The 12,694-nt window shown below is 40.9% G+C and overlaps 1 protein-coding gene across 8 annotated transcripts in view; it reads right to left on the reverse strand.

Moving 5' to 3' along the window:
* The window catches only part of TBXAS1 (thromboxane A synthase 1), a 242,938-nt gene that overhangs the window by 62,410 nt on the left and 167,834 nt on the right, over positions 1 to 12,694 (reverse strand). For all 8 annotated transcript variants that reach the window (XM_005021523.6, XM_021273728.4, XM_021273727.4 and 5 more), the window contains one exon: positions 7,744 to 8,058. In XM_005021523.6, the coding sequence (XP_005021580.4) occupies positions 7,744 to 8,058 (315 nt within the window). The remainder of the gene's footprint in view (positions 1 to 7,743; positions 8,059 to 12,694) is intronic.

Raw genomic sequence — 12,694 nt, forward strand, 5'->3', positions numbered from 1 at the left:
ACTCAATCAGGCACAGTGACACCGTGAAAATGGTGCTACCTCTCACTGCTCTCTGGGCATTTTATGGGAAGGGAAAATTCTGAAAATGCACACTCTCCTTTACAATGTGACATATCTGTTAGACTGCAGGGACATCAGTGAAGGAGCTCCTCGGTGTGATGAAGAGAATCATAAGCCAGAGTGTGACTGCACTCAAGTCAGTGATGATGAGCCAAGTTACCCCAGATGAGCCGCTGCCCACACCCAGTACATTTGATAAATTACAGCATGGTTTATAGCTGTAAATCACAGAGGAGGGGGTTATGTATCAATCCAGTTCAACCCAGTCCAGTCACAACTGACCACACACAGCAGTTATAATGGAATTAAGCTGTACCTTTTCATAAATGAAACAATGGATTGTGATGGCTGTGGGCTGGCATCATTCAATATTATTGACAAGCAGGAAATGCAATTTAAATATAGTCCAATTGACATTTTCAATTAGACATATTGAAAATATTCCTGTGTCATAGAGCAATAGAAAAGCGAATATTTATGAGAATAGGAACATTTCTTTCCATTAAAGAAAAACCTCCAAGTCTTCATTTAAATAGTGAGAGGGTATCTCAGGACTTTGAAGTGTACTTAAAATTTATGGACTCTTGCCAGTGGTGAAAACGTTGGTATAAGTCACTCCAGCACTGAATAGTGTTAATAGGAAACTGGATGGAGTAGAGTCGTATTGGGACTTACTCTGCTCTTCATTCCTCCACACGCTGATGTTTCTAACTCTCATGAACCAACAGTTACCAGAGACTGTAAGGAAAACCTGCTAGGGCCCAAACTTAAATGATCAGTTAAATCTATGGCTCTGATATGGACTTTGGGCAAACCATGCATTCCTACCCTTATCCACAGACTGGTCATATCCCTGTTCTGCTTGTCTTTGTCCCTCTTTCTATCGCATGTGCAACAGTGTTCTGGAGTTTTTAGGATTCTCTAAAAATGCCTGACACGACAAGTTGTGCAGCAACTCCTCCTCACACTGCTTGTCCTGAAGTCATGGCATGGCAAAGGCAGGGGCCTGCCATGCTTCTCTTTTCTTAGAGGCTCAAGAAAGCTCAAAGGAAAGTCCATGGCAATGCCCTCTAACCCAGTATGGGATCTCTGCAGCTCTTGTATTATTTATAACTAAGAGGTGCACACAGCATTTTTAAAATAGAGTGGAAAACCCTGTTGGTCTTGCAGTCTTCAATTAACATTTTACAGTAATAGTTGTCCTTTCATTTATTTACTGTTAATTTCTTTTTTACTCCTCCTGACTCTTGCTCTCCCCTTCGCTTTTGCTGGGGTGGCTGAAGGTATTCCTGGGCATTAGCAGCGAGGAGGAGCGAGTCTGCTTCCCAAGCCTCTCTGGAGCTCTCCTGACTAGCAAAGAGCCACTGCAGCCTTGCATATTGGTGCAGCAAAACATTTCTCACATATTTGAGCAAGGGTCTGTAACCAGCACTAAGCTTTTAATACAACCGTTTCACATGGTGCTTTAGGTAATAGCTAAAGGTTTGTGTAGGTATGACCTGACAAACAAAACTCGTAAGCACCAAGTCTTCCCATAAGCTAATGCAAGACACAGCCATCTCTCACTGGGAATGAGCAGTTAAATTATTTCTGAATCTGAGATAAAAATTCAGATTCGTCTACGCCTGGCACTGTCAAGTATGCATTTCTTCATTACAGGGAGGCACAGAACTTCATTCTTACACCTCAAACTTCCTCAAAGTTTTCTTGCTTTCTCTCCCTCCAGAAAATAATGACCTCATTTTGGTGGTTTAACCCGATCTGTTTACTTTGCAACAGATTAGGAGCACATACACAGCCACTTACCACATTTCACCCAAGGGCAACAAATAACTTCTTATGAGAAGTTAACTCGATCACCTATGTTTTTGCAGTTATTTTGTGCCATTACTGGTTCTTTCTAAATTTGTGTAGTCCCGTAAAGCCAAATATATATATATATATATTAATTTAAAATTGTGAATGACTCAGGCTTGAGAAGAGGGAGGAAAGAGGGAGGAATGGAGACATTAAAATGCTAAAATGGGAAAAGAGGTGGGAAAGAGACCTCATATAAAGGGAATCCCCAACATGGAAGCTGAAGCAATTTTTCTCTCCCCTGTGCACAACTGTGAGCAGGCAGAGCAGCCCAGGATGCAGTGGGGCTCAGAAGGAAGCATCCATCTGTCCAAAAGGAATGTCTGCTGCAGGCTCGCTATGCTTCTGCTAAGCACAAACACACCAAAAATAAGTAAAAAGCAGCTTGTTTTTACAACCAAATAATCAGCCACAAGTGCAAACCCTGTGCATGAAGTATATGCCTTCTGAAGGGCTCTTTAACAGCTTGCACAGGGATCCTTTTTGACTGAAATGGAGAGGGTGAGGACCACGGGTGTACTCCTTCACACCTGGTTAACGTGGATAAAAACATCTCTTTCACAATCATATGGCCTCTAACAGTTCTGGGATGGTCAGCCACAAACTGTATAAAATAATCTGGTCCTTGAAATAGCAACCAGTTTGTTTGTTTTTCCCTGTCTTCTTTTATTGGTATATACAAACTAAATGCCAGCTTCTCAACTCATGTACACCATCGTACCTGCATGAATACCAAACATGTATTGCGACTCTGCTGTCCTGGAACCAAACCTCTGGTCCCTGCAGAAAGTCACATTCTTTCATGCAAATTCACATGTAGGTGTCTTGCCCCCACTGGCTCATATTTAACTTTCTTTTCATCTTCTTTATTCAGCCTTTACCTTCACAGTACCAAAGCAAGATGCACACTCAGCAACAAGCTTGCAGCAAATACTTCCATCTTATCTTCAGTGGATGTCCTTTCATGGGGCATGTACTACACTCCTAAAGGATTCAGTAAGAGGACCAAGTCATATCAGTCGCTATGATTTTAATTTCAGTCTATTTGTTAGAGAAATTATGCTCAAACTCGTCTTTTCCAATGCGATTGGAGCAGACACTGGGACTAACAAATGTAAATTACTACTGCTAAAATAATCACTTACTAATCAGAACCAGTTTTAAAATATATGAGAAGAGCTATATGGAAAGCTAGATATCATCAGTATTCCACACTTTAAACAAGGATCTCTACCTCTCCTCACCTTTCACTGGTGTTTAGAAACACTGTGCTCCTTGTACAGACAGAGTTGAAACAAACAGCCCAACAGATGGCTCAATAAGAAGTTAGTAGCAAGGCTCCTGATCTCCTAAATCAGTGCACAGCACCTGAACCACGCTGCCTCCGCACGCACCTTGACATGACTGCAAGAATAACTAATCACTTCCCTTACCAGCAACGCGTTCCAGGTACTTGTGTGTCCTCCAAGACTGTGCCTGTTACATCAGCCCCGAGGGAAGATGTGGTGTGTGGTAACAGCAGTCACACACTGCTTTGTCTCTCTCCTTCCACAGAGATGGTGAAAAGCTCTGTGCTGTCACTCCCTACACCCCAAAGATCCAGACTGGGGTGTGGAGGGTAATAACGTGTGTGTACTGCCCTCTACAACAACTGAGAGTGGAGGTTTCTCCTGTTTGCCTGGTCCACAGACTCTGAAATGGGCCCGGTGCCTCTCCTCATTTCCAGGGAAAGAGACATCATCCAGCCTCCATGTTATGTCAGCCAATAAAAGACCTAAAAACACCCTCTGACAAACAGATGAGGAAGGTCCTGGAGGTAAAATAAATTAAATTAAATTAAATTAAAAATAGGTGACAACCCACTCCAGACATTACTTTTGGAGGACACTTACGTGCAAGTGCCATCTCTACAATGCATTCAGGTGAGCTGGAGAGTGGCAGAGAGGTCTCCAGGACAGGGCTGACACAGACGTGGCAGGACACAGGAGATCAGTACAACACGTCCAGTTGGACTTGCCTCTCTACCAGGCTCCCGGCTCCCAGCACAGCACCGGGGCCAGCCTGCTTCCAGTGCCCAAGCTACTGTTCCTGCTCCACACCACAGCAGCTTGAACCACACTAGCACAGGGTTCCAACACAGCAGGGCATCAGCTTTCTCCTTCTCACTTGCACTGCCATGCTCTACTAAGGTAACCACTAGGCAAGCAAGACAGATGAAGATCAGAGCAAACTCAGGGGTATCCTCGAGCATGAAACCCAGATAAAACTCAGGGGTGTCCTCAAGCATGAAACCCAGAGCCACCAAACAACTGTGGATACACCCAGATGTGCTGATCTTGTTCTCCTTCAGGCTATGGCAGGGTCACCATGGTTTGAGTTTTTGGCTGGTGTGTCAGAAAAACTGGAACCGAGCCTGTCATTTATAGCACCTTTACTCAGATGGCTCCCACATGTCTTTATAAACTTTAGTAAATTAGCGTATAAACTAGATCTATCTACACATAAATCACTCTGTCTACCACCAAAGTACAGCCATCCCCAGGATGACACGCAGCAGCTGCTGTAAAATCAGACCGCAGCTCTACAACCACAAATTAGGGCAATAAAACATGCTGCATGAGGCAACTGAAACGGCTGGAGGAAGGAAGGGGGACATGGTGGAGAGCATTTAGTCGTTATAATTACCTGAGTATACATTTGGATGGAGCGGGTACTGTGTTTAACACTTGCATATCTGCAAATCAAAGCAGTCTTCTGCCACCTGTCAAAACAACTTGGCTGTACCATTCTCCATGTTTTGGCCTTCTAAAACCCTTTTGGAAAATTGCAAAGCACTTTGATAAGAGCAAAGCTGATGTGCTGAGCACAGACTACAACCTAATCAAATTTCTTAGCAACTGACTTGATAACGAACTGTGAGCCTGTAGCTGCTATTCCCCCTCCCTCCCTCTCCCTTGCATGACAAATGAACGTAGCATCTATATATTCCCTGTTTTAAAATAGCTTCTGCTCCCGTAACTTGCAAACTGTCCGCATAGATCTTCTTTTCTGGGCTAAATGTAGTTAATTACAGTCACTGAGGGGACTGAGCTGCTGCATCCTTTCCTTTATTCTGGAATAGGCTCCTTGAACAGTTCATTTTACCCCTTCAAATCATAAACTGTTTATAAAAAGACATATTTTGAAGAAAGGGGCTACATAGATTAGAACCATGAATTTCCTGGTATAAAAGACAGCATGTGAATATTTATCCCTCTCTCCCTATTCTCCTTGGCCATACAGCCATATACATTCTCAGCTAAATCTGAGAATTAGGAAAGTATGGGGAAGTGATTTAAAACTGCTTCCAATCAATACATGGCATGGAACAGCATGGGTTGGGATGAGACTGTGGTGCAGTGCAGACCTGAAAAAAAAATCACTCATTTGAGTGCCATCTCTCTACATCAAGTTTTAACTTCTCTGTCACGATTATTCCTAGCTCCACAACCTCTCCAAGATGCTGCAAGGCTGAAATTATTAGCCAAACATTTCTGTCAGAAAATCAAGAAAGTCAAATGTTGCCCATTTGAATTGGATTATTATTGAAATACTAATAACAATGAGTGACAGCTCAGATGGACCACATGCAATGTAGGGACAGGTCAGCGTTCCAGCTTGGATCAGGAGCACACATACAAGCAAGTCTCTCACTTTGATTCTCACTGTAGAATCCAAGGGCACAGCCAAGGTTCCTTTAATGACAGCTAAACCACAGGATCATTCCAACAGCTAAAGGGCTTTTGGTACACAGGACCAACTAGAACTAACCCAAAATAAACTCTCCTGAGATGTGTACAGTGTGCACCCAAAAGTCCTGCCAGCTGTGCCTGACTGTGTATCTGTGTCTACAATAGCACACTGCTTGCTAACGCAGATGTAGCCATGTAGATGGTCTCCTTATACAAAATGTCTGCAAATAGTCAGTTAATGACAGCTTGCAGGGCAAATATAGCTCATCAGCTTTCTATGCACTTACGTGGAAAAGTATACTAATTCTTATGCTCATCTACGGACCAGGCATAGGAAGGACATCATGTACCTATCATATTTAGACATCTCTCCCAGCAGTTTCACTTTAGTTTCTTCAGCTGACAGTTTTCAAGAAGTGGAGAAGAGTTAAAACATATTGTTCTTGGGTCTACATAACAGGAATTTCTATGTGCAATTCTACCATCAGCATTAACCAGTAAACTGCATTTACTTCAGGCCAGGTTGCACCGTCACAGCTTTGCAAGCCTAAAGGAAGTCAACTGAACTGGACATGAGGGCATAATTAGGTCTGTATTTGAATGAAACAAGTAAATGTTCTTCAGCTTGAGTGTTGTAGAACTAATACCCTAAGAATGTAAACCAAGTCTTGTAAGTTGGAACACAGAACATCAACGGTTTCATTGTATTAACTCCTACCAGAGGTACATGTATATGAAGCATGCAGTGGGGAAAAGCTCTATGGATCAGATCATTCAGTAGTAACCTCTCTGCTGTTGTCTATCTGCACCCTCAGAGCAAAAGGAATCTTTGATGGAGAACCACCACTTTCAGAGCATCTTCATGCAAGACAAAACATGTTTTCTGTGTACAGAAATCCTGGCTTCTATGCTTACCCAAGCAAAAGGAGGGAAACAGTAGCTTTTGAATGGGCATGCTCTTGCATAATCAAGAATTTACTTTGTATTACCAACCAAACAGATAATCATGCAACACTTTTCTACTTCTGTAAGTACAACGCAGTGCACGGAATGCATGGAAAATATGAAACTTCCAAAACTGGAAGGGTTTAAGGGTTTCCATATGCAAATCAGTAGTTAAATCCTGCAAGGCACTCATCCTTGTTTCATTTTTCTCATGTTACCCTCTTGATCCATTATAAAAGAGTTCACCAAAAAGATGATCAAGCAACTCAGTCTGAATTCTCTTAGCTAACAACCTGTGCAGAGAGTGTAGGGCAGAAGAATGGCTGCGACATTGTCTGCTAGATACACAAAATACTGGAAAACAGGACTACAGGAAATATGAACATCCTTGATAAATACAGAAAGCAAAGGAGAAACCATTCAAAATCACTATAAGATAATTAGATATTTGTGATGTTTTTTAAAGTGCACGCATATTCTGCTTCTACAGGAAAAGACAAAATATGAATATTTAAAGCAAGACATTGAAGTTTATGATTAATAAACTCTTTTTGTGTCCTTACAAAGATCAATAAATAAATTTTACCACAAAAGGAACAAAAGCATCTGGAAAACAGGAAAATATAAAACTGTGTAGTTTTAGAATCCACCCACAGCTGGTTTATTTCAACAACGCAAAATGTTTTGTAAAGGTTAAACTTCCATCGTGACACAAAGTTCCCAAGTCATCTCTTCAGATGCTCTAGTGACATCATTTAACAGTTTCAAAGTAATAAATAAGTAAAAGCACAAAAAGAACCCCCTAATATAGAATTTTGAATTTTTACCTGAAAAAAAATAAATCTCTACTTTATGTAGGTACTCTATCTCTTATAAGCCAGTCTGACAGAAAACCAGAAGACATACCATCAGCAAAGATGGAATATTATTATTTTCAAAGCACCACGTAGCCCAGGTCTTGAGAAGACAACTTTCCCCTGTTTTTCCTTCACTTAAAAACGAGGAAAACTAAGGTAATGATATGCAAAATCTTGATAATATGTTAATAGAAGATGCGTATACAAATGAGGGAAACTGGGGTCATTCAGGTGCCATATTGGCACGATATCCACATTGCCTTGCTCCCTCCATGCCAGTGAATTGTACTCACATGTTTTGCTGAGAACTCGTCTATCTCCTGAAGCACCTTCTCCTGGCACTCTGGGTGGGTGGCTAGCAAGTACGTGGCGAAGGACAGGGTGCTAGTGGTAGTCTCGTACCCAGCGATCAGGAAGAGAAAAGCTTGGCCTGCTATCTCATCCTCCGTTAATGTCTTCTGAACCTTTTCAGATGGGGTCTTGCCAGCAGGAGGCACCTCATTCTGGCTGGAAGTGGTGGCTGGACTGATCACATCAAAACAGCCAGCTGCCAAGGCGTTAGCCGAGTTGCGGGAGTCAAGCATCCACTGGAGAAAATCTCTGCGTCTCTGCAGAATACAGGATGAGAGGAAGCACAAAGAATGAGACACAGAATGGTGCCTTTTCCCATGCAGGGTGGAAGGAGAGAGCTGTTTGCTATTTATACTGTGTGCTCAGCTCCCACAGAATGGCCACCAACTTTCCATTGAAAAAAGAGATTTCTATAAACCACCTGGAAATGTCATCACCTTTTTGGCCCATTTGTTTGGAGGAACCATACACATTTGTTCACATGGTCCAAAGTTTGAAAGGTCACCTAAGTTTATGTTTGCATCTACAATAATTCCTGTACCAATTTAATAAGACAGGACTAAAAAACTGATCTCAATAAACGGTGCTTTTAATGAGAAAGTACAGATGTAAATATTCTTGTATCAATGCATATCAACACAGTTTTTTGTTTGTTCGTTTATTTTTCTTTAAGTATTTGCAGAAATGCTTTACAACAGTAAACATTCCTGTACTACAAAAACCTGTTTGGGTGACTTGTCATTGCAAAATGTCCACTGAATGATTCTACTGTTATGAAAACTGTTTTCTTTTGCACTAGTTTCTGACAGAAAAACTCTAATAAACAGACCTATGGATAAGAATGAGTTGACTCCAAACCAGCCTGGACAGCAAGCTTGATTAGGCTTTGAAATATAACCCAAAAGGTTTGAATTGACTTTTGGGAGTGGGCATAATAGAATTGTGCTGAACCTAAGCCATAAGACTATGTGATTGATTTTCAATTCTTCAAATACCAACAGAATACATGATAGCTCAAGGACTTACAAGTGACTGCAGTGCCAGAACATGACAACTTGTGCACTGGGATGGACAAAAGAAAGGGCTAAGTCTTTCTTCAAAAGAAAAAGAAAAATGCTGTAGAGCTATTTATCTATTAAAAAGGAATCATTTCAATGATTTCTTGGATCTGATGAGAGATGAAGAAGAAATGTGAAAGCCAGAGTAAAGGACAGGCAAACAAGATAAAAGTAAGGAAGAAGTAATTAATTACAAATGTCAGAGGACTTAAATCAGATATTTTTTTTCGACATGATGTGGGAAAAGAGAGCAGTGAGACAACAAAAGAGGAGAAATATTTAGTCTTGTGCTTTTCTCTGCTGCCAACAAACTGTTTGGACTTGGTTATTTCAGGGTCTGAGTAATACAAGGAATTAATACATTGTGCCTTTAACTGCTCCCTCCCTCCTCTCCACAGGAACTTTTCATTTTGCGTGTATACAGTATGTACCTTGTAACCATGTCCACAGTGCATATTGTACCCTGCTACACCTAAGAGTTAATAATCCAGATAGTAACCAGTGCTAGTCATCACATGCTGAAGGACTCTACAAATTGGCCAAATGGCATTACCTTCAAGGCACAGGATACGTGCTTTTCCTCCCAAGAAGTGAAGCCACACAAAGCAGCATTATACACATTGAGCTCTGTGAACAAGCTCCAGCTCTGCAAATAAATCCTTGTGCCTAGACTTAGGCACAGTTTCCAGATTCAAACTGGCCACTTTGCCCCAGTGATAGGATACCACTACTCATGTATGTTCCTTTAGACTGGAGGAAACAAGACTCCATGCATACTTCTGCTGTGCACAGCTAAAAATTTCATGCAACGTTTCCAGGAGAGGCTTTATTAACAAGCTAGGAATCCACAAACCATATGACAGACAGTCCAGCTCCTCGGCATGGCCAACACTTCAGGGGGCTTTCTGGTATGTATATTTGGGTTACTGTGTTCATCAGTGCGTGGATATACACTAGTCTAGTATAGTAATGAACTGCATCTGTAGAGATATTCCCTTTTATTCATACAACTAGTCATCATCACCTAAACTACCTTTATAACAGTCTAATTACATCTATATTCATTGGAGTTGTACCCCTGCAATATAATATTGTTCAGATAGTATCACATTTGGAGTAGGATTCATCCTTCTCTAGCATTCATCCTTCTCTAGCTGTGAATTTTCTTGTAAACAAATCCATTGCTCTCCAAGGATTTGCAGTCCCCAGTCATGAACTGTAAGCTGAGACTGGTCTTATATTTAGACAATACATTCTCCGGAGCCCCTTGAAGATGTTTCTCCAACCTTAGACAAAATCAGGTCCTAGTCTTATACACAGCATATGGTTATTGCCATGATAGTACAGTCATAATCATAATGACAAGTGAATGAAATTTCATTCACGAGAATTTTTGCTGAAAGCAAACTTAATGAATGCTAGCATAAGTGAATATTCCCAAGAACGTGCTCCGAAATGCCTCTGTGGCCATTTTGAGGAGCTCTTTTTATTACTCACATAATATATTTGGTTAGGAATTTAAAAGCTTGTCTTTTTACAGAATCTGCTTGTAAGGTCACCCAGTCTAGAAACAACTAGCTACCTTATCGGTGCTATGCAATTTGTTCGCAGGTGAGCATAGGTTGCTGAGAACAATGGTTTCATAAACAATCCTGACAAAAACCACATTCATTTGTAAAAACTACTTGAGCAATAGTGGGAGGAAAAAAGCATAAAATTGGAAAGATACAAGCTTTGTTCAAGATAATTCTACACCGTTCAAGGAGCTATATTTTAGCAAAGATTCTCTTCCTTATGGTTCATTCTACTTCACTTTAGGCATCAGTATAGAATGCAACATAAAAAATAGTCATCAACCCAAGCGAGAGAAAAGATTTCCAGGGTTATAACCAGTCATAATGAAACATATTTTTCTTCCGCACCATCAGGATAGAAAAATCACTCTGACTCAAAAACCTAACAATGGCAATAGAGGCAAACACTAGCATAAAACCAAATATAATTGGATTGTTAAGTGCTGGAAATGAGAAAAAGGTATCTCATGAAAATTCACGTTTTTTTTCTCCACTCAGGTTGACAGCAATAAAAAAAATAAAAAATAAAAAAAGCCAGTTCAGTCTGACAACAAAACAGGTACTCAAAGTGTCACTGCACAAAAACATTCTCTGGTCATCACATATGGCTGCTGGCTTCCTTTTTCCATCAGGGACATTTGTTTGATTTTCCTTACAAAAAGCAAAAGCCCATAATAGGCTCTATCCTGTCCTCTGACACTTGCATAGTTACATTACAATGGCATTGGAAAAAAAGTTTCTGCTTCAAAAGAATGGTGTGTCAGTGAGACAGGCTCTTGTTTTGCCCTGGTACAACACAGAGTTTATCATTAAGCAAATGAAAATCGAAATGAAAGATACTATTTGAAAAATTGTAATTTCAATGCAGTATGGGACAGGGTGCATGTCTAACTTGGTGGTGACACAGACATCCCCTTTGAAATATATAATAAGACAAGCCCTGCTTTCAGCTTCCCCGAGATAGACACCTTGCAATATATTTCCTGACACCAGTGTTCTGGGCTGTATCATTTCTCTCATTAGTCTCCTTAAGCATCACCTGGCCATGCAGGGAAATCATTCTGCACAGAACCGTAACGAGCTACACGCTACATACTGGAAGAATAGATGTGTGCTATACTGGGGAAGGCCAGTCTGCCAGTATCTATCACCCCTCCTTAAGTCACCGCTTTTAAGTTTTGCAGCTGTCAAAAGAAGAGAGAGATATCACTCTTGTGACTCTTCTCACAGGAGACATCGGTCTTGGGGGGAAGGGGATGTCTCCAGCTCTTCCCATCCTAAACAGGGAACTGCATTTTCATATCAAAGATTGACATACTGGCCAACCTCTCGGTAAGTTCACTGCTGATTTGGGAATCCAGGAGACCCTTGGGTTATGTTGTCAACAGAGAAATTGAGGCACGTGACTCCTTTGCAAGGTGAAATGAAATATTACTTAAGGAAAACTATCAAATGTATACCAGTTGGAAGTTTTGCTCCTAATGCTGTGATTTAACTTCAATTTTCTGCTAACTGTACTTAAATTTTGTACCACTCTGATAGTTCAGTTCCCCATCCTGAACCCAGAACTATGAAAAGCAAGTTAAAGATGAAGTAAGGAAGCAAGTTGGAAGACGTGATTGATGAGTATTCTGTAAAGTACTTGCTGTGGTGCAAAAGTCATACAAACGTGATGCTGTTAATACAATACCACACACAATAAGCTATGCAGACCCTCCTAGCCTTTCTGCAATGCTCTGATGGCAGTTCAGAAAAGCTGAAACTAAGCTTCACAGTCCTTATCTGACTGGTATAAAACTCACATCTCTCTGAAATATTATTTTAGCTTCCTACAAACTCATAAAACACTGCTATATTACTTTATTTCCAGGTCACTTTTTATAAGTTTGATTTGAACAAAGTTCTTTTTTAGGTAAGAACCCTGTGTCACCCTGAAGTTATCAGTAAAGTACTGCAGAAGCTACCCAGATCCTCTTGAATTGAAATACGAAATACAGTCCCACTAAAACTATGATTTTGCTAAAGTGCTTTGAAAGGGTCACACGCAACTTCACTAGCAGGTTTCATTTGGTTTCTCAGTGAAATCATGAAAAAAGCCACTCTGCAAATATACTATGCCCCAAAACCTTCCTGAGAGAGCTTCCTTTTGCCTTGGGCTTGAACCCAGAAGCTGGAATTAACTGTGAGGCCAGAGCTGACAGCCCTCAAATTTGTGTGCCTGAAGGCTGAAGGCATCATGCTCCTGTGGATGATGCTCAGCC

Source organism: Anas platyrhynchos, chromosome 1, assembly GCF_047663525.1.
Source record: "Anas platyrhynchos isolate ZD024472 breed Pekin duck chromosome 1, IASCAAS_PekinDuck_T2T, whole genome shotgun sequence".
NCBI classification, from domain to species: domain Eukaryota; kingdom Metazoa; phylum Chordata; class Aves; order Anseriformes; family Anatidae; genus Anas; species Anas platyrhynchos.